Source organism: Paroedura picta, chromosome 11 (genome assembly GCF_049243985.1).
Source record: "Paroedura picta isolate Pp20150507F chromosome 11, Ppicta_v3.0, whole genome shotgun sequence".
NCBI classification, from domain to species: Eukaryota; Metazoa; Chordata; class Lepidosauria; order Squamata; family Gekkonidae; genus Paroedura; species Paroedura picta.
Window position 1 is genome coordinate 40,241,697 of NC_135379.1, and position 20,926 is coordinate 40,262,622.

At 43.6% G+C, this 20,926-nt stretch overlaps 1 protein-coding gene across 2 annotated transcripts; it reads left to right on the forward strand.

Annotated features, from left to right (window-relative positions):
- The first annotated feature begins 3,514 nt into the window (after positions 1-3,514).
- Positions 3,515-20,926, forward strand: LOC143820279 (prostatic acid phosphatase-like). Of its 2 annotated transcripts, XM_077302876.1 has the most exons (12): positions 3,515-3,659; positions 4,712-4,807; positions 6,208-6,294; positions 7,529-7,681; positions 10,697-10,792; positions 11,661-11,765; positions 13,603-13,735; positions 13,888-13,970; positions 14,903-15,009; positions 16,688-16,860; positions 17,665-17,692; positions 20,721-20,926. In XM_077302876.1, the coding sequence occupies exons 1-10, from the start codon at positions 3,549-3,551 to the stop codon at positions 16,842-16,844; spliced, it is 1,128 nt and encodes a 375-aa protein (XP_077158991.1). In that variant the 5' UTR covers positions 3,515-3,548; the 3' UTR covers positions 16,845-16,860; positions 17,665-17,692; positions 20,721-20,926. The 2 variants fall into 2 exon arrangements, with proteins under 2 accessions (XP_077158991.1, XP_077158992.1); XM_077302877.1 differs by lacking the exon at positions 17,665-17,692.

Here is a 20,926-nt window from a genome sequence, read left to right on the forward strand (position 1 = left end):
GGACACCATTGACCCGTGGGGGGGGGGGTGTTCTTGATTAAAAATTTGGTCTATATGGAGCAACAAAAAGTTTCATAGAACGCAAACATAGTATTGTAATATATATATATTTAATTTCAACATAAGTACAATTTGCCAGGTGCCTCCAGATGTCCCTCCAAAAGTGGGACAATCTGGTCACCTTAATCTTGTACCCTCTCAAACTCCTCTACTCCAGGATGAACATTTCCAAGTCCCTCATCCTTTCCTCATAGTGGGAAGGGGAAAGAATTTGGCTGTCCTCAGGGTTATCAGCGAATGTGGCTCACTTGGAAAGGTTGTATTTTTTAAAGAAGTGATGCAAGAACTTACATCCCATTTATGTGTTTGCCCCTCTTCCACCTGCATTATTACCAACAACATCATCCCTTTGCATCAGTAGTGACTTTTGTTTTCCTCTTCAACCTTCAACATCCCCTCTTTTGGGGCGCAAGGCAAGTGACGCACTTGGCAGAGCTGGATCTGTGAATCTGAGGCACTGCTAAACCATTCCTAAACAGCTGGACAGAGAAATAACATCTTATTGGTGTCCTTCCAAAAAAACCCCAGAAGAGCTCCCCTGGAACAAATAAGGTCTGAGGAATCTAATAACTGCAAGTAGGCTGTGCTGAATTGGAATTCTAGTTATCTTGTAGTTTTAATGGTATTGTTTTATTACTTTATTATGTATTAAGTATGTTTTAATGTATTTACTATGTTGTAAACTGCTCCAAGCCTGCATTAAAGGAGGGGCAGTTATATAAACCAACATATAAATTTAAAAATTAATTAAATAAAGCAAATGTTTATATTTTTTATAATCTGCCTTTCTCAGAGGGACTCAAGGTGGATTATACAAACTGGACACTGCATACAGACTTTAGGAGTCTAGAAACACAGCACAGGAATCACATGAATAGCATCCTAGTAACAATAAAATATACACAGCAGTATAGACAATAGACCCTCATCATTTATCCAAGTCAGTCTGTCAAACTATTGTGTACAGTGCAACACTACTACCTGCACAGAAAAACCCTGTAGTAGAGAAGCAGCAGGTAAACCACGTTTTCCTTTGTCACAGCTGTCCTTGTTTGGCCCTTAAATATAATCACTATCACTCAACATAACAAAGCTTAAGTAGACAGCTCACTCTTGCCTAATTGCTGCTTTCTAGGGCCACCAATAGCAAGAGAGTGCAGTCTGCCAATGAGGGCCAATCAGTTCAAATTGGACTCTGTTAATGAGGGGCAATCAGCCAAATTACATGCAGATGACTAACTCCCTACCTGATTGGCCCCCACAACCAAGTATGGCCCGCCTTGGTAGTTTAGCCCCAATCAGGAGGGAGTCCTCAGCCAGGAAACTCTAATAAGGGAATAGATCTCCACCTCCAATTTCCTCCTGGTTTCAGAAATGTGTTGAATGGAAGAAGAGCCAGCCTGGTTTCTTTCAACTCAGATGACATAGGGAGGAGAAATCTGCCTCCCAGTACAGCCTCTGCATGCCATATGAAGAGGGGGGCTGTGGGAGGCCCAGAAATGGCCATCTGGGACCCAGGACAGCCAGCAAAAGCCTCTGCCATGGAAATGTTTACTCATGAGTAAGTAATATGAGGATGCTGATTTTAACCCCTGAAGCCCTAAACACTTTGGGTCCAGACAGTGTCACCTCCTGTATGAATTTCCAATAACAAATAAGTGATAGTGATTTCAGTATTGTTGCAGTTTCCTTCAGAGAAGTTGGCATCTTTGAGGAACAAGGGTTTTTGGGTAGTGGCACCTCATCTTTGGAACAGATTGTTGCTGGTTATAGTCAAGGCCAATTTTAACATATAGTTTCCCCACATTCTTTGCCATTGGTCTCAAATCTGCTTTGTTGTGATGGACTTGGAAAGATTGCAGTAAGACCAAGGTGGTATTCATATGAAAAGGGAAAGGCTACATGTTCCCAGTCCCACCCACATCAGCATTATTTTTCCTGCTACAACTGCTTGCAATGGTTACCCTCAAAGTGATCTTTCCTTCTCAGATTGCAAATTGTAATCCTCATATTACTTACTCGTTATTTCAAAATATCATTCTATTTGCTATTTTGCTCTTGGCTACATTTGAACGCTTTTCAGGTTTTACTGATTAGACATGGGTTTATCTTTAAACTATTTCACTTGAATGGTTTTAGGCATGATAGTTTTGCTATTTGCTGATGTAAGCCACCTTGTATGTCCCGTGATAGAAAGGCATGGTTTGACAGATCTCTAATGTACCTTTCTGGACATCTTGAATACTCTTTAGAGGATGGATGTCATGCAGCTAATGCTTTAACAGTCCAGGGGTGTTCTCTTTTCTTTTGTAGATGTGGATAAAAAACATACTCTGTCAATTCCACTGATAGACATCAGTGAAATGCAGGCCTTTTAATTAAACATTTCTCAATCTCATTCCTTCTTTGTGATTCTGTTGGCAGCAAGGACCTGCAGTAATGGCTTTAAACTACGTGTACAGTGACATAGGTTAGATACCAGGAGATGGGGGAGGGGGGAATTCACAGTCAGAGTAGTTCAGCAGTGCCTAATGAGGTGGTGAGCTCCCTGTCACTGGTGGTCTGTGGCTGGACAGATATACTGGATGCTTCAGGCTGATCCTGCATTGAGCAGGGGGTTGGACTCGATGGCTTCTATGGTCCCTCCCAACTCTATGCTTCTATGATTCCAGTATTTGACTTTGAATAGATTGGTTGATATTATATAGAATAAACAAATGTTTAAAATAAACAAAGTAGTTGGCATGGTAAGAACCTCTTGTGGCGCAGAGTGGTAAGGCAGCAGATATGCAGTTTGAAAACTCTGCCCATGAGGCTGGGAGTTCAATCCCAGCAGTCGGCTCGAGGTCAACTCAGCCTTCCATCCTTCCGAGGTCGGTAAAATGAGTACCCAGCTTGCTGGGGGGTAAACGGTAATGACTGGGGAAGGCACTGGCAAACCACCCCATACTGCCATGAAAACGCTAGAGGGCATCACCCCAAGGGTCAGACATGACTCGGTGCTTGCACAGGGAATACCTTTACCTTTACCTTTAGTTGGCATGGTAGTGAAACAGGGAAGTGCATTTTGGTCATAACAAGCCACGACCCAACCCAGGTTACAATTAATGTGATCCATCTAACTGAAATAATGTATAGTATTCAATATCAAGTGCATTGGAAACAGTAATTGCAACATTCAATGCTGGAACAAATCAAATCCAGCCAAAGTGCCATTAAATCTCCTTGTATGCGTAGTTTGTGTGCCTTGCAGTTCTAATTATTTACTCATCATTCATGCTACAGCAATACAATTTACTAAAAGGAATTTCCAAATTCTTTGGAGATAATTAAGAATATAAGACAATATGGTAGTCACATTCCTCACATGCTTGGAATGTCCAGAGGATCCGCCTACTGTTTTCCCTTTTAAAGCAAGCTGCATCTGAAACCTATTAAACTTCAGAGACTGCTAAAGGACAGAGGGTTCTTTTGGGGGTATTTTATGAATGATGCATCTAATATGCCACCCAAAGAGCCTTGGCTTCTCCATTCTCAGCCTCCTCTGTGCTATCTTTCCCCAAAGTGTTGCAGTAAAAAACCTGAAGGCTGCAGTTATAGTAAGTACAAAGATGCTTAATATAATAACTGTGTGTGTGTGTGGGGGGGGGGGGGTTGCAGGTCTACAGGGCTACTGACCCAGTAATCAATATACAGGCCACCAAGCATATACGGTGGCCTGCCAGAGGCTGTTCAACCTTACTCTTTACTTTGCATCCTTAGGCAGACAGCAAAAGAGAATAACTGAGCTACATTCTCCTTGGTAGTTTATGCCTTGCGTTGGCTGGGATTATTACTTAATGTTGATGGATTACTGGGTAATGTTCTTTACTGTGTCTCTGATTTAGACTTGGAAGGCCACAGATAAGGGTAGGGGAGACCATCCGTCTTGTAGTATCTAATGGAAGTTGTAGATAAACTCTGTAAGAACACTGAATGGTTTCACAAGGAAAAAGGAGAGAGAATGGTCTTGCAATGCTTTCTCTGATGTTATTCCATATGTGTTTAGGGGAAACTGCTATTATCAAAGAATCGATCCACAGTACCTCTCATCATAGCATATGTATTTTGAATACTTGTTCAGTGTTCTGACCTGATCTCATCAGATCTCAGAAGCTAAGCAGGGTCAACTCTGGTTCGTAGTTGGATAGGAGACCACCATGGAAATCCAGGGTTGCTCCACAGAGGCAGGCAAAGGCAAACCACCTCTGAATGTCTCTTGCTTTGAAAACCCTATGGCACTTCACACACACACACACACACACACACACACACACACACACACTTGTATATTGCCTCTAAGCAAGTTTCCAAGGAGCAGAAATCAAACAGTGGTTCGTACCTTGCATGTCTTTTTTTTCATTCCTCCATGAGGATACAATTACCACTGGATATAAATTCAGTACGTAGGACAGAAAAAGGCTAATTGGGAACAGTGTTGAACTGTATAGTAGCAGTAACAAGCCTTAGGTGTTACTTAAAAGTGTGCATAGGGTAGTATCACCCACTATGAGGATGATCTCAAAATGCAGAGGGAAATAATGAAAATGCCTGAAGTGGATAGCACGTTACAAATTTTCCAGCATATTAAAATCTGCACGCCATTTTACAGATTTTCCGACATGGAGACCGAACCCCGTTTAAAAGTTATCCAACAGAGGTATACCAAGAAAGTGACTGGCCACAGGGATATGGACAACTCACTAAGGTTTGTGACAGCACAAACATTGGGCATATAAAATGTATGGAGCTATCTGATGAATTACTCTCTCTGGAGTTAATGTAACAGAGGTAATATATAAACCAAATGATTAGGAAATGGTCTTGGACTTGTTGAGATCAGCAGTGAATCTTTCTTATTAATCAAGCCTTTGTAGCCATGTATATTTATGAGCCTCTTGTGGCACAGGGTGGTAAAGCAGCCGGCATGCTTTCTGAAGCTCTGACCATGAGGCTGGGAGTTCAATCTCATCAGCTGGCTCAAGGTTGACTCAGCCTTCCATCCTTCCGAGGTCGGTAAAATGAGTACCCAGCTTGCTGGGGGGTAAAACGGTAATGACTGGGGAATGAAATGGCAAAACCACCCTGTATTGAGTCTGCCAAGAAAACACTAGAGGGCGTCACCCCAAGGGTCAGACATGACTCGGTGCTTGCACAGGGGATATCTTTACCTTTATACTTAGTGAGTCCTGGGTGACAATAAGAACCTGAAATATGAAGATAGATTATACAGGTTGATCAAGCCAACTTATAGCTCTCCAGTGTCTCAAGCAGAGATAGATCTCCCAATATCTGCTATTTAAGGCCTTCCAACTGGAGATGCTTCCGTTTGAACCTGGGACTTTGTGCAAGACATATCCTGTCATTAAGCTACAGTCTCTTTCCTTGGTCAGACTATATTTGCTAAGAATAGCTTTTTTATATATGAAAGCGATCTTACTGTACTGAAGACAGCCAAACAAGTCTGAAGACCTTGCTAAAGAGTCCATGTTGTAAAATCTTGTGCTCTTGTTATTTCTTTGTTTTTTTTTTGTCTCCTTCAGTTGATTTCTTTCCAAAGTAGGATAAGGGACAATGTCTATTGGTTTTATTTACACTTAAGATTTTGAAAGTAACTCTCTTGACCAAGACAACTTTATTATGGTTCTAGCTAGGTTTTCCTTCTGCATATCTGATGGCCCTCTGAATGAGGCCTAGAGAGACAACACTGCACACATGATAACTTTTCTGGGGCTGGCACAAGCAGCCAGGTACCCCCTACCCTGGGCTCTAGGCCTGAAGTCACTCCTGATAGTCCCTTCTGAGATTTCCCTGCCCCAGAGATGCCCTTTAATAACCCACCCATGTGGAAATGCCATTGTATGTGTGGTAGCAGGGCTCTGGAGGGAGGACTACGTTGAAAGGCTGAAGGTAAGACTGCAATACAGAGGGAGATGGTACAGCTGGTGAGATGTTTAGCAAGATAGGCCCAGCACGGATGGAAGAGCCCCCATGCCCCTAGTTGACAGAAAGAGGCAAATGGTTCTTTAAAGTCCCTTGAAAAGGAATGCTATTTGGACTCCAAAACTCACTTCCACTTAATTCATATCAGTGTTGTTACCCAAATAGCTTGGAATACAGCAGCAGTATAAGTTGGGACAATACCTACGGGCAAGATATGCAAACTTCCTGAGCATCCAATACAAGCGAGAAGAGGCAAGTATTACATACAGATTTTGTCGTGCATGTTATTATTTTAATGTGCTTAATATTTTATTCCACCCTTAAACCCAAAACCTAATACATCATTTAAATAAAAGCAGTTAAATCCCAGACAAAAATCAGATTCTCAGAAAAAAATATTGCAAATATCTCATATATAAGTTTTTTAGCTGTTTGCATTATATGAGAGGGACTGTATAATTGTGTTACTCTAAACCAGGGGTAGTCAAACTGCGGCCCTCCAGATGTCCATGGCAGGGGCTCATGGGAATTGTAGTCCATTGACATCTGGAGGGCCGCAGTTTGACTACCCCTGCTCTAAACCAACCTTTCTCAGCTTTTTTATTGTTGAGAAGCCCCAGAAATAGCATGATCATGCAGAATATGGTTGGGAAGCATAGATATGTATATGTCCACCTGGGACCTTTCCCCACCCCCTCCAGGCCCATGATTGGTCACTGGGGGTTGACATGACCAGTTATGGTTGTAACACCCAATAAATGTTGAACAACTTTTAAAAATCCATTAAAACATTATTTAACTCCCACCTATTTGGGAAACCCTGCTAGGGCCATCAGGAAACACCAGGGTTTCGTGAAACTCTGTTCTACACAATTAGCTTTGATGATTTCTTATCTGTTATCTAGCTCAAAATTTGGATGCTCCTCTGCTGTTCTCTGAAATTGCTCACTAGCTAATACATTTAATGCATGATTTCAGTTCCTTTAGATGAAATTGGGCATGGAAACTGAAAATACATTATTCCTTGGCAGACATTTTGTAGTTGGATGTACATCCCCCTCCACACACGTGGTATACATTTGGTGGTGGTGGCAGCCAATTGTTCTTAAAATTCCAGAGGTCACCAGAGGTGACCACTGGCTCAACAAGATTGGGGGGGTACCTGGCCTATAATTTAATTTGTTTCACTGAAGATGCAGGAGCTTGTAAAGACTGCCTGTCTGGTGTAACAGAATGTCTGATTAGGCCTAGAGAGACTTGGTTAAAATCTCCCTCAGCCATGAAGCTTGCTGTGAGACTATGAACCAGTCACTCTACTGAAGCCAAACTTTTACCCCACATCATTATTGTGAGGAAGAACACAAGAAACCCTTTTGATGCTTTTAGGGGAAGGATGGGATAAAAATGTGTCTGATTAAAGTTAACAGCATTCTTCTCTGGCTGAATATTAACCACCAAACCTTTCCAACACCGCATTACTTTTAAGATTTTTGTCCTAAGCACCGACTATGACCGAACCATCATGAGTGCCCAAGCCACCCTTGCAGGTCTCTATCCCCCCACTGGTAGCCAGATCTGGAATCGCAGGATCCCTTGGCAGCCCATCCCGGTGCACACTCCGACAAACTCTCTAGATTTTGTAAGTACCCTGGAAGCCTGAAATGTAATATGCTGACTAGATCTAATCACATCTCGTGAAGCTAAGCAGAGTAGATCCCGGCTAGTATTTTGATGGGAGACCTCCAAGAAACACCAGGGTTGTGACCACAGAACCAGGCAATGGCTTACCAACTCTGAAGGTCTCTTGCATTGAAACCCCTATGAACTCATCATGTCATCTGAGGCTTGATGAAGGAAAAGGTCATGGAATACGGGAACGCTCATTAGCAAATGTAATTTTCTGGACCCTGTACAACCTTGTAACACAGGATTCCTCTCCATATACATACTCACAAGACTATCCTATTAAAAATCTCATAAGATATGAAAGAAAATGTAGGTATTATATCTGAAAACACATAAATCTGATATATTAGTTCAGGAGACCTATACCATGGTGATGGATTTATAACCTGGACTGGAACCTCCTGGATATAGGGTTGCCTTGGCATTCAATGCGGCTGGAGAGGGATGGGTGGAACTGTTCCAGGAGTGGGGAAGAGACCCCCAAAGTGCTGACATCACCCAGAAATTATATTGGCATGTCAGAGACATCGGGGGGGGGGGTGGCAAAGCTCTATGGTAGAATTTGCTTCAAACCTTAGGGGCTTTTTGCACGGCTTCAAAATAGCACAATGGTTGCTAATTGAAAACGCTACTAATTTGCCTTAACGCACGACGTCGTAGACAATCTGCAACACTCCTGAAACCAATCAGCAAAAAGCGCTTCGTTGTAGCGCTTTTAGGGGAATCCCAAAAAGTGGATTCACCCTCCGGAAAGCGATACACTCCTGCAACCAATCTGCAACAGTAGCGAAAAAGACTTGTGCGTTCCCATTGTTGCGGTTTTTCAAAGTCCCTCCTCCTGAGCCTGTCCTCCAAACTTCCGGCAAAGCGATCGCCATTTTTTTTTCCCCGAGCGAGTGGAGATCAACGCACCGGCGAGCCTCCGTTTAGCCAGTGAGGCTTCCCAGGCTGCAGTCCCTCCTCAGAGCTGTTTACAGTCACAAGAAGCCCGCAGAAGCCCGTTTGCTGATGTATTTTCCCTTTATTTTTCACACTGTTTCGGCTGAAAATCGCGCCCGTGAGGGGGGGGGGAGGGGGGATTTTTTTTTCCACTCCGAGGCAGCGTGGCCACGATCAAATGACAGCTCAAACAGAGGCTTCCCGGCTTCAGTCCCTCCCCTTCAGTCACTAAGCACACACATTTCACACATTCCATTCAGCCGAAAATCGGGCCCGTGAGAGGGGGGGGGATTTTTTTTTTTCACTCTGAGGCAGCGTGTTAACGATCAACCGATCAAACGACAGCTCAAACACCCCAGGCAGCTGGATGGGTCTCTCCGTTGCAACGAATCTACCTAGATTCGTTACAATGGGTCTGTTTTTTTTTTTTTTTAAAAAAACCTTCCTTAAAGGGAAAGGGGCTGCTTGGGAGCATGCTAACGGCTGCCCATTGGCTGCTTGACGGCCAGGGGCGGGACGAGCTTGGCAATAGCGCTTCCTTTCTAGCGATTTCTGCCGAGACCGGAAGCCTGTGGGAAACGCTAAAAAACGCAACTGATTCCACTACAAAGGCAGGTATGCATAACGACGAATTCCACTATTTTAAATGGCGATTTTTCATTCCGCAAACAATTTGCAACAAAGATCCCCGTGCAAAAAGGCCCTTAGTTTTGCCCAAAAACCAGAGCATCATGCGTATGACACTTCCAGGTGACGTCAGCAAGTCGTAACATCCTCAGCTCTTCCAAGAGCACATTCCACCATGGCAGGGCCAGCATCAAAAAGGCCAAGGAAGTTATGCCTGGCCATGGTTGAGGCCAGGCATAACTCCCGTGGGCTGGGAATCACCTGTAAATTAGTACCTACAGAGTACAAGGCACTGAGGGGCACATAAGGTAATGGGCAGTCCCTCAGATACGTGGGTTCCAGACCACAAAGGGCCTTAAAGGTTACGACTTGATCCAGGCCACAACTGGCAACCAATTCAGCTGGCTATGGGCCCTCCAAGGTGTTCCAGTGAGGACCCTAGCAGCTGCATTTTATACCAGCTGCAGTTTCTGGGTCAACGGCAAGAGCAGGCTCTCACTGAGCAAGTTACAGAAATCAGTTCTGGAGGTGACCAACGCATGGATCACTGTGGCTAGGTTCTCTGGGGACTGGTAGGGCACTAGTAGCCTTGCCTGGTGAAGGTGGAAAAATCCCAGGCAGGCCACTTTCATGACCTGTGCCTCCATTGAAAGGGAGACATCAAGGATCACGCCCAGGTTCCTGGCAAGCTGCACCCTGGCCAGGCTGGGCAAACACACCCCCTTTCCTTCCCAGCCACAGGACCTCCATCTTGAAAGGATTCAGTTTCAGGCAACTCTGCTCAATCCATCCAGCTGTGGTTTCCAAACATCTGGCTAATGTTCTGGGCAGCCATCCATCAGAAGATACAGTTGGATGTCATCCGCACACTGATGGCAGCCCAGCCCAAAACTGGACCAGCTGGGCCAGAAGGTGCATAAAGATGTTGAAAAGTGTGGGGGAGAGAACCACCCCCTGTGGAACTCTATATGGGAGTTGAAAGGGTGTGATAACTCTTCCCCAGTGGAAGAGGCATGATAACCTCCACAATATTTGGGTTTTTATTTACATTTTAGATTTCCCCTGAAAACATAGGGGGTCAACCAGGTGAGCAGGAAAAAAAACTGTTTGGGGTAAGTGTGTCCCCATCTGCAGATTTTTAATTTTAGATATCTGCAGATAATGGTTCACTTTGAAAATAGTACATATTTACATAGATATGATTACATGCATAGACTTGCATAGTCCAAAGGAAGCATGTGCCCCGTGATGAGGCATAGAAAAAAGAAGCTGGAAATCTCAGTTTTGGATCAGTTCCTGAAGTGGTTTATTTCATGAGTATATATTGTCAGAGAGGCAGATGAAACCCTCATGGACCTCCTTATCAGGTTGGCATTGATTATCATTTTCTTTCCCCCTACAGCTACACACCCCAATTCCTGGCTGTCCACGATATGACAGAATTCAGAATGAAACCATAAACTCACACGTATTTCAGGAAGTGATGCAGCCTTACATGGTAAAAGAATAACGTTATAAGTACTTGGTTAAAAGTACTTAGGACACTATTACCAAAACATGCTATTTGCATTACTAATTTATTTCAATGTTTTGTTTCTTTCATCATTTGGACAAGTCTGGTATTCTTCCTAATGTAGACTTTTTGCCCTCGTTCAGTAAGAATTTAGCCCTCTGCGCTCACTTCCCATTAATGTCAAGGAAGGATACTGACACCTCCAGGCAAGCAACGTAAGGTCCAGGAAGTATATCTGGGCCACTAAGACCTTTGCTCCACTAATTGGAGGCCTTTGCTCCATCCATTGGCTCTTTTGGACTAGTCTTGGTCTTAGGACCCTCCAGAAAAATACAGCTGCAGAGTAACAGTGTTTGCAGTTATAGGTTACCTTGTGTAGGTTATCTTTTTGTAGGCTATCTTTTGCACAGATCCAGACTCACAGGGCTTTGACGCTTAAAGGGCAACGAGTTTGCCAACAGAAGCCAATATTTTTCCACCAAAAAAGGGGCTGAGCCCCGATCCCATAAATCCAATCCCCATCAGACTTGGAGGGCAGGTAGAGGAGAGGACAAAAGCGGAACATCTCTTATGTAGAAAATAGTTCTGCTTTGTATTACAAAGCATTTAATGTTTGATTAAAATACTGCCAGGGTAATGCTAAACAGAGATACACCCTTCTATATGCAGTGGCTTCAATGAAGAGTGTAACACATTTTAGGATTTTCCTGTGAGTCTCACTGAGTTCTGTGTAAAGTACATTATTATTGTGTGGTAAACATTGATTTTAGACATGCAATCAAAGCTATATTTGAGTACGTAATGTGACATCAGGTGATAATGTAATTTTTTTTCTTTTGCCCTTGATTTTCAGGATTTTATAAACACCCTGGCGAGGAACACTGGTTATACTGTACGTGATCTCAAAAACCTAACCAACTTCAATGCATGGACCACATATGATAATTTAAAGATTGAGGTACTATAAATACTACATTGCTTCCGAATATCTGGTCACAGGCAAAAGTTACCATCTCGAAAAATTGTACTGCTGTATCTGTCCTATTAGTCCTGATCCTTATCATCCCCACAACCACAACACCTTATGCCCATAGTGCCAACAACACTTGCAGAAATATCTGGGGCGTGTCACCCTGAGTGCTCATCTGCCAACAGTACTTGAATGGGCACTTACTGTTATAGACCTAAGTTGTTTATGTCCTAAATTCCTTACTTTCATGTTCCTAATTCACTTTCTTTGGAGTACTTGGTTTCATCATACAGCACAATTTATATTCATTCCATCAACACAAGTCCAATCCTGCACAATTCAAGATGACCAAAAGAGACTCGAACATTAAAGAAATAACTTCATATCAGTTTGGAAGAAATGCCCAGTAAGGAGAAGATGAAGAGTTGGCTTTTATACCCCACTTTTCACTGCCTGAAGGAGTCTCAAAGCAGCTTACAATTGCCTTCCCTTCCTTTTCCTCACAACAGATACCCTTCGGCGGCCGATTTGCTCATGGCCTGGAGAGCTTCTCACTGCGGGGGGGGAGGCGGGGAGAGGGAGCCGCGCTGAGGCCTTCACGGCCAGGGGTTGGGAACCACTGCCCTAGGGCATGCTCTGCCCCTTCCCACAACTGTGGTATTTTGACTCATAAATACATTGTGCAGGGACCTTCTATCACAGTTCTTTATTTAGACATGTTATCTGTTTCCTGTTCTCTGAGCCTTCAGGGGAGGGCGGTATATAAATATAAATAAATAAATACCCTGCTTTTCTTCCCACCCCACTGCAAAGAACATCATTCTTCACTCTGCCATTTTATCCTCCCAAGAACTCTAACCACCAAACTACAGGGTCGTGATATTAGCATAAAAGAAGCCTGAGGTGCTAACATAGATTTTTTTTTTAAATGCTGCTTTTTATAATGTGACATATTCCTTCCTGTTAAAATCTTTCTTCTCAAGCAAATATTTATAAAGTATCTGTTGGTTGACATAAGCCAGCCTGCTCTTCCTCAAGCACAGGTAGCGAATATTTAACAATATGGCGGTTTATGGTTTTTTCATTATTTTATTTCACTTTTTAAATAGCAAGGAACTATGTCAATTAAAGGTTGACTCAGCCTTCCATCCTTCCGAGGTCAGTAAAATGAGTACCCAGCTTGCTGGGGGGTAAACGGTAATGACTGGGGAAGGCACTGGCAAACCACCCCGTATTGAGTCTGTCATGAAAACACTGGAGGGCGTCACCCCAAGGGTCAGACATGACTCGGTGCTTGCACAGGGGATACCTTTACCTTTACTTTATGTCAAGTAAACCAGTGGTCCCCAACCTTTTTATCACCGGGGACCGGTCAACGCTTGCCAATTTTACTGAGGCCCAGCGGGGGGGGGGTAGTCTTTTGCCGAGAGATGTTACCACCTCCTGAGCCCCTGCTCCGCTTGATTTCCCACTGGCACCCCTGATTTCCCACCGCCCGCTTGGGGGTCACTGCCAGCAGCAGCTGCACAGTGCCACACTGAGGGGGAGCCCTAGCCATGGTGACCACTGGAGAGTATCAAAGGTGAGCCAGCGGCAAAGTGTAGGGCAGCCCCCGAGGCAGCAGCCATGGAGGAGAAGCCGCGGTCCGGTACCAACTGACCTACGGACCGGTCCCGGTCGCCGGACGGGGGGTTGGGGACCACTGAAGTAAACAGTTAACCTAAGGTCCAGAGAGAAAAATCCCTAACTAGAAGAGAGGGAAGGGGAGAGAGAACCCCACATGACCAAAAATGAATCTAATTTTTTTCTCCCATTTTTACCACAGATTGCTAATTGTTACCCCATACCAAGCTGGGCCACACCCAGTGTACTGGCCAAGCTAGAAGACCTGTCAGAGTTAACTCTATTGTCACTGTTTGGGATTTATAAGAAAAGAGAGAAAGCACTGTTACAAGGAGGTAAGCAATGAGCTGAAAATGCCTGGATCCTCTTGGTATGCTAGATCTCTACTGACATCACACCACATTATTAAAGCCCCCCAGTTGCTGCCCTCCAGGAAAAGGAAAGCTATAGATATTACATGACATTTCGTTTCCTAATTTACACGCAGGTCTCATTGTGAAAGCTATTCTGAAAGACATCATAGAAGCTAAAAAACCTGGAAACAAGAGGAAGCTAACGGTGTATTCTGCAGTGGGTATTCTGTTTTTCTAAAATAATTTTCTGCTGTGGTCAGAATGCTGCACTATGCCCTGCTAGTAACATGTTAGGTATGGCCACACCATAGAAGTGAGGAATGTCCAAGTGACAGGAACCTTTCCTGGGGTTTGGTGATTGCTGTTTTGTTTTAACTGGAAATGTTTTTCAGCTACCATTGTAATGCCTTGCTCATGAGGCAAGACGGGATATATAACTCCACTATCAGGACCTACTGCTCAGAATTCTCTTTCAATTCCCACTCTTGTCAATTCTAGGGCTTCTGCCCATTGAGACCCTGTGTGGTTTAATGATGAAAGAGTGGCAGATTTGATCCCCCACTCCTCCACATGCATCCAGCTGGGTGACCTTGGTCAAGTCACGATTTTCTTAGGGCTGTTCTCACAGAGCAGTTTTGTGAGGGCTCTCTCAGCCCCACCTATGTCACAGGACGTCTGCAGTAGTGGGGAGCCGAATGTTTTTGGACTCCTTTGAGTAGTGAAAAGCAGGCTATTAAAAAACAGCTGCTCTTCTTCTTCTGAAAATAGAACAGACCTAGCCTACGAGTCTACCACCAATGATTCCTGAGCAGACTCGGAGGTATGGTCACAAATTCATGCGAACTGTTTTGGGTCTGGAACCAACCTCCTGGTTCATATAGGTCTGTGGTTCAGTTACTGGTTCAGCCATAGCCATGAAACAAACCAAAAATATGTGTTTCATGCTCATCCGTACCAGTGTGCACTCAAGTCCTCCCCAATTTGGACTGAGGCCTGTTAAGAAGCCCCAAAGAAAGAGTGCTGGAGAGGACATCGTCCACTGACTGTATCTCAGAGGATATGGATTTATCAAACAAGAGAATAAATACATTTCATATTAACCATTGTTATATATTTAGAAAATTGTATATATTTTTTTATTTTGTGTAGCATGCAACTACAATCGCAGCCTTTCAGATGGCAATCGGCGTTTATAATGGGAAAATACCACCCTTGTCTTCTTGCCAGTTTATAGAATTGTATGAAGACATTAACAGGTAAGCATGGGGCATAACTCCAATCTATCAAGGAAAAGTTACTTTAGCAGTCCAACTACCAATACATTACAACAAAACAAAATCAGAGTCCAGTGGCCCCTTTAAGACCAACAAAGATTTATTCAAGGTGTGAGCTTTCAAGTAAGAGGAAGAGTGCTTGCACTCGAAAGCTCATGCCTTGAATAAATCTTTGTCAGTCTTAAAGGGGCCACTGGACTCTGATTTTGTTTTGTTGTGCTGCTTCAGACCAACCCGGGTACCCACTTGAATCTACCAATACATTGTGTGCCATCCTCTCTAAAATTTTATTTTGAGGATTCTTTTACAAAACTGCCCATATATACAATGTGCATGTTTTTGGTAGAAAAGTCAGTAGAACAGTAGCTGATGCACAGAACTGGTTCACAGATCAAGCATTTGTATAACTAATAGGTTTTAATAAGGGATGACATTAGGTTGGATACTGTTCCACTAGCAATGATCTTTTCCTCCAGCAGAGGGAACCTTCCCCTCATGCAAGACAACTCCCTCCATTGCAGAAAAATGTCTCTGCTAGCAAAATAGATCCACTGGATCTAACCCTTTGGTTTGCAAAGTGGGAAACAGACATCTTTGTTCTAGGGATACTTCAGGGAATTTAGAACTGCGTGCGTAGCTCTGTTTAGCTTTACACAGTGAGAAAATTGAATCAAGTAATAATACTGAAAAGTGAACATTGTGAATGCAGTAGACATGTTTCAAAATTGTTAAAACCCTCAAATTAGCACATTAGTGAAATCACTATGCAGCAGCAATGTCCCTAAGAGATCAAACTGAAGTCAATGGAGTGTGAGAAAGACAATCGGCAAACTGCTGCCTCAATATTATAACAAAGTCTTGGATTGGCCGGCAGGTAGGGAGCGAGGCTGCTAAAACACTGAAATTGGGGGGGGGGGGGGGGGTTAGATTGAAAACTGCAAACTGAAAGTTCATCATGAAGACACAAGATGTAGACATCTCAATAGCATCTCACCAGATGACGATTCAAATAAGTTTCAAAAATGTTTGGGAGCCAAGAATGTGAATTCATATCTGGAAATGCTTCCTTATTGGGGCTGCTGGAGAATAAATATTTCCTATATGCAAAGCAACACAATTTTTTGCTTCCCCTCTACAGCTAGCTGAAAAGAAGATCAATTACCCATAAGAATTTTTTAAAATTCTTAATTATGGATTATATTCTAGGCCACGGAACCGGTCTTCTCTTGAAAAATAATTGGTTTCTTGCCAGAATGTATTTTACACATGTAAATATCACTGCTATTTGTTTTTCCCTACTAGCTATTCCCTAACTAGACCCAATTTCTTTTTTCTGGCCTTGGTATGTCTGGCTATATTTATCATCACCTTTTCGTGGACCACACTCACAGCTTTGGCTACATTGAAGAAATTCCCTATGATTAATGCCTTTGGCCTTAGGCTGGACTAACCTGAGTCCTTCGCAATGTCTTGACAGCTTCCCTGCAGGCTACTGCATTAGATTTATCCCTCTGGGATCCCCTGCCATGTCAGTTCTGTAAAATCCCATTGGCGACTTAGCCTTAACATTAATGAAGCTTCTAGGACACTCTCTGGACAAAGAAGGAAGAAGTATGACCTAAATATTTGTCTTCTTTTTTCTCCTGAAATCCTAAATCAGGCAATATGTTATTGAGATGTATTATCGAAATGATACTTCTGGGAATCTTCATCCGCTCACTCTTCCTGGGTGCTCCTTCTCTTGTCCGATAGCAAACTTTATACAATTGGTTTCTCCTGTCATCACGGTAGACTGGGCAAAAGAGTGTCAGAAGTGAGATAAAAGTCACAAAGGTAACTATTATCCTATTGTGATATAATAACTATAGAGGTATGCACCTACAAAATCATCATTTTATCCCTTTTTCTGGTCTGAATTAGGAATGTGCACTTTGGGCTGCCTCAGCCAAAAAACCTCCAAAGCACAGTTGTTTCAGAGACAGATCACACCAAGGTGGTCTGAAGAACCAAATCCCATTGCCAAACAGATGTGAAGCAGGCATTTCAAGGCACGCTTCAGGATGCCTCTGGCCACCTTGGAGTACTTTAGGGTGCTCTGAGCCACTTTGGACGCTGCCATTTACTTTTTAAAGGAAAGGCAAGGGTGCCCCTCCCTCTCCTGGGATGAGGAGGAGGACACTGATGTGATGTCCCTCTGCTCCCTCACCCTCCACATGGCTCCCCCAGCGGCCAGCTCCACTAAAGCCTGTGGGCACCTCAATGATCTGCCTTACCTGGGCCTAGTGATGTGCCTGCAGAAACACACAAGCCCTGTCCACCTCCACCCCCGATGGCCAAGCAAGAGCTGCTGCTGACGCCGCCCCCATTCTCCTCGGCCCTATAATGGGCTCCATAGCGCTGTCTCAGAGATCTGCAAGGCTTTGGAGTTCTCTGAGATGGCCAAGGTGGTTTCCTCTGAAGCTGAGGTGGCCTGAGGCAGCTTCCTCAGAAGCGGAGGCGGTCCAGATTTTTAGGTAAGTGCACAACCCTAGTCTGAATGGGAGTCTTCAGTGATCCTCCTACTCCTCCTTGCCAACCTTCCCAGTTCTCTGTCAGTGTTAAATTGTTCTCAATCAGTGCTAAACTCTCCTTTTTCAGGGCAAATTATCGCAGTTCTCAGTCAGAGGTAAACTTTTTTTATTTCTCTTCAGCAATCAGTCTCTCTGTTCAACTGATACTAACCAATTAAGTCTCTTTGAGCAGCCTGTCACTCAAGACTCTCTGGCTCTGTGAGGCATTAACCCTTCATGGTCCATTACATGTTCACACAGCATTTATGAGCTTTTAAATTGTGATTTGTCACATATCCTTTTGAACTTTCCCATAAAAGTGTCTCTCACTGCCAGCAGAGCTGACTTCTTTAAGGATTATACAGGGATCAGCAAGAACACGCAAGAATAGGCATCTCATTCCCCCCTCCCCTACAATTTCCTCTTTCCCTTTCTTGATAGCCTCCATAATTTCTCACCTTTTCCTGCTTTTTTCTCTCTTTGGATGCTCAACAACCTACCTACCTTTATCTGCCCCTCTGTCTTCAACTCTCCACCTCCAGCAGCCTCTACCAAGAAAAACCATTATTCGGCCATGCCCACTTGTATGCATGGAAATTCACAAGGACTTATGGGAGGGGCACCTCATTTTCCTGTGTATCAACCTCCCCACCATATTTTCATTTTCCGTCCTCCAGGAAATCAACATAACCTCTTCTTTTCTCCTGCTTCATTGTCTCCTTCTCAGCCATTCACCAGCTACCTTTTATCTGTCTCATCTTCAGCTATATTTATGACTTACTTGCTTCATTTATACCCCTCCTTTCTCCACAGAAGGGACCCGAGCACCTTATATCATTCTTCTGTCCTCCTTTTGGTCACAACAATCCTGCAGAGTAGTGAGCTTCCACAGCAGACTGGTGATTTGAAGCTGGGTCACCCAGACCCTATTCTGAAGTTCTAACTGCTACATCTTACTTGTTTTCATAGGGTGGCTGCTGTTGAACAGTAGCAAGCAGCCCAGCCTAGTTGAGTGGTATCAAGTCACCCAGAGATTGCTTTCAGACTTAGGTTTGCCTACCTTTTGGCTTAGGCCTCTCCCCTCCCCAGTTCCTCAACCACAAAATATTCAGGAATCTCCCCAGTTAGAGCTGGCAGTCAGCCTGACCCCAGTGAGTCCTCTCTCCCAGGGGAAAATAGGCCTGGAAATGGCCCTGTCCTCTCTGCCTTTTCAAACACTGAAACCCAGCCAAGAATACTGTAGTTGCCTAGCAACAGTCACGGAATGAATCCACTGCTTAAAGCTACAGGGGCTCCTTTTGTCAATGTTTGTTTTGTTTTTTTTTCATGTTTTTTCACATTTTTTTCCACATTTTTTCACATTTTTCTGTAAATTTTGAGTCCTTTTCAGATTTGTAGGAAGACACAGCTCCAGTCACCAGATTTAGATATCTTCAGATTTGCCCACTTTTGCTATTAGTATATAGTATACAAGAAAATGATGGGGTAGGGGCAATCCCCCATCTTTGCTTCCTTTCCTCTCCCCCCTTCTGTCAATGTTCCCCCTCTCTTTTTCAGCCCTCCCCCCTTATCTGCAAATTTCCCCTTACTCCCCCCCTTTTCCCCATACCCCTGGTATGCCAGTCATTCTCTAACAATGTCTTCCTCTCCTTCCTCCCACCCTTTCTCAGTCTCTCTCTCTCTTTCTGCCCCACCACTTGTCTCCCCCCTTCTTTCTCCCCAACATAGGAACAACAGCTTTAGATATGCACAGATCAGACCACACTTGGGAAATAGATATAGCCTGATGGGAAGATGATAAGCAGCATTCTGCAATGGGGCAGTGACCTCCTGAAAATTGCTGCACATCTGCATTTCAACCATGCTGTAAAAAGCCTATTACCTAAAGAGCAAAGTAGAACTGGCTTCTGAGTAAATACACATACGAATGCTAAATATGTGTGTAAGTGAAACAGATTCCACCTTTAAATTTGTTTCTGTAGGATTACCAAACAACAGCTACAGGAAGCTATGCTGAGTTGTGATAGATATATGTAGCCAGCCTCCAGATAGGACCTGAGGATCCCCCAGAATTATAGCTTATCTCCGGATGACAGAAATTAGTTCCCCTATGGAAAATGGATGCTTTGGAGGGTGGACTCCATGACATTGTACCCCACTGTGGTCCCTGTCCTCCCCAGGCTCCATTCCCAAATCTCCATGCATTTCCCAACTCAGATCTGACAAACCTACCTCTGCATTCCCTGCCAGAAGCCAGGGGAAATCTGGCTACCCCAAAACACAGAGGGGATAGCCCAACCCTGTATTTTGAAGGCTAACCTTGAAGGAACTCAAGTGGATTTAGCCATTTGACTCCTCCAATGGTGGTCAAGCTCCATTTTTAAACAATGCAGCATCCTACACTGAGGCCTTCACACTGGTATGCAAAGGTATTATATACCACATGTAAGATATAGCATCAAATTGAGCGTTCTTCCTTTATCTTGCAATTCAGAACTGTTTATATTGAAATCTGTAGGCAGGTTTTCACCACACTTCCATGGAAACTTTATCTAGTCATTATATCAGAGACTTTTCTTCAACGCCCACAAAAAACATAATTGCTGCCATTCTTCTCCCAGCCACACATTTGCTTTACCCTGCTCTAATTGTCCTTCGTTTGGGATGTCACCTACTTTTATGTTTTCCTCTACCCATTCCTTATCTGGCCTCAGTCTGCTGCTTCTGGCTTCACCTCAGCTACCTCAACCCTATGGACCGCCATGAATGCTGACATGTCTACCTGTACAACTCTGTGGGCTTGAAGCATGCCCTGCCCTGCCCTTTGAACACTAACCAAATTCTAAGACATGCACCAATATCCATGATATTGTAGCACTTATTCTGGCATGCCTTAGGCAGCTGAAGTGCCACCCTATCAAAGCACATGCACACATTTCTTTTCCCATGACTATTTCTCCTGGGCACTCTAGATTGCCTCATAACATCGATAGCAGAGTCCTCTCCACAAGGATTCTCATGAGGCTTTCAAAGATAGTTTGTGAATGCCTTCAAAGGCCAGGAAAAAGGGGCCTCATTCCCACTTCACCAGCTTCAGTTCTAGGTACTTTACTTGGGCTGATGGATTCTTCATTTTCCTGACAGGCTCTCCTATGCCATGACCAAAGCAGATGACACAGAAAAGAGTGCAATGATTTCTAAGGAACAAAAGGATGTGGAATTGTAAAGTGAAGCAGCCATCACAGATTCCTCCTGTAACTGCATTTTAAAAAGTCTTTAAAGATTTTTCAATTAAATTATGTGATTATCTTAAGCCAAATATAATATTAAAAAATCTGTGATTAAATAGA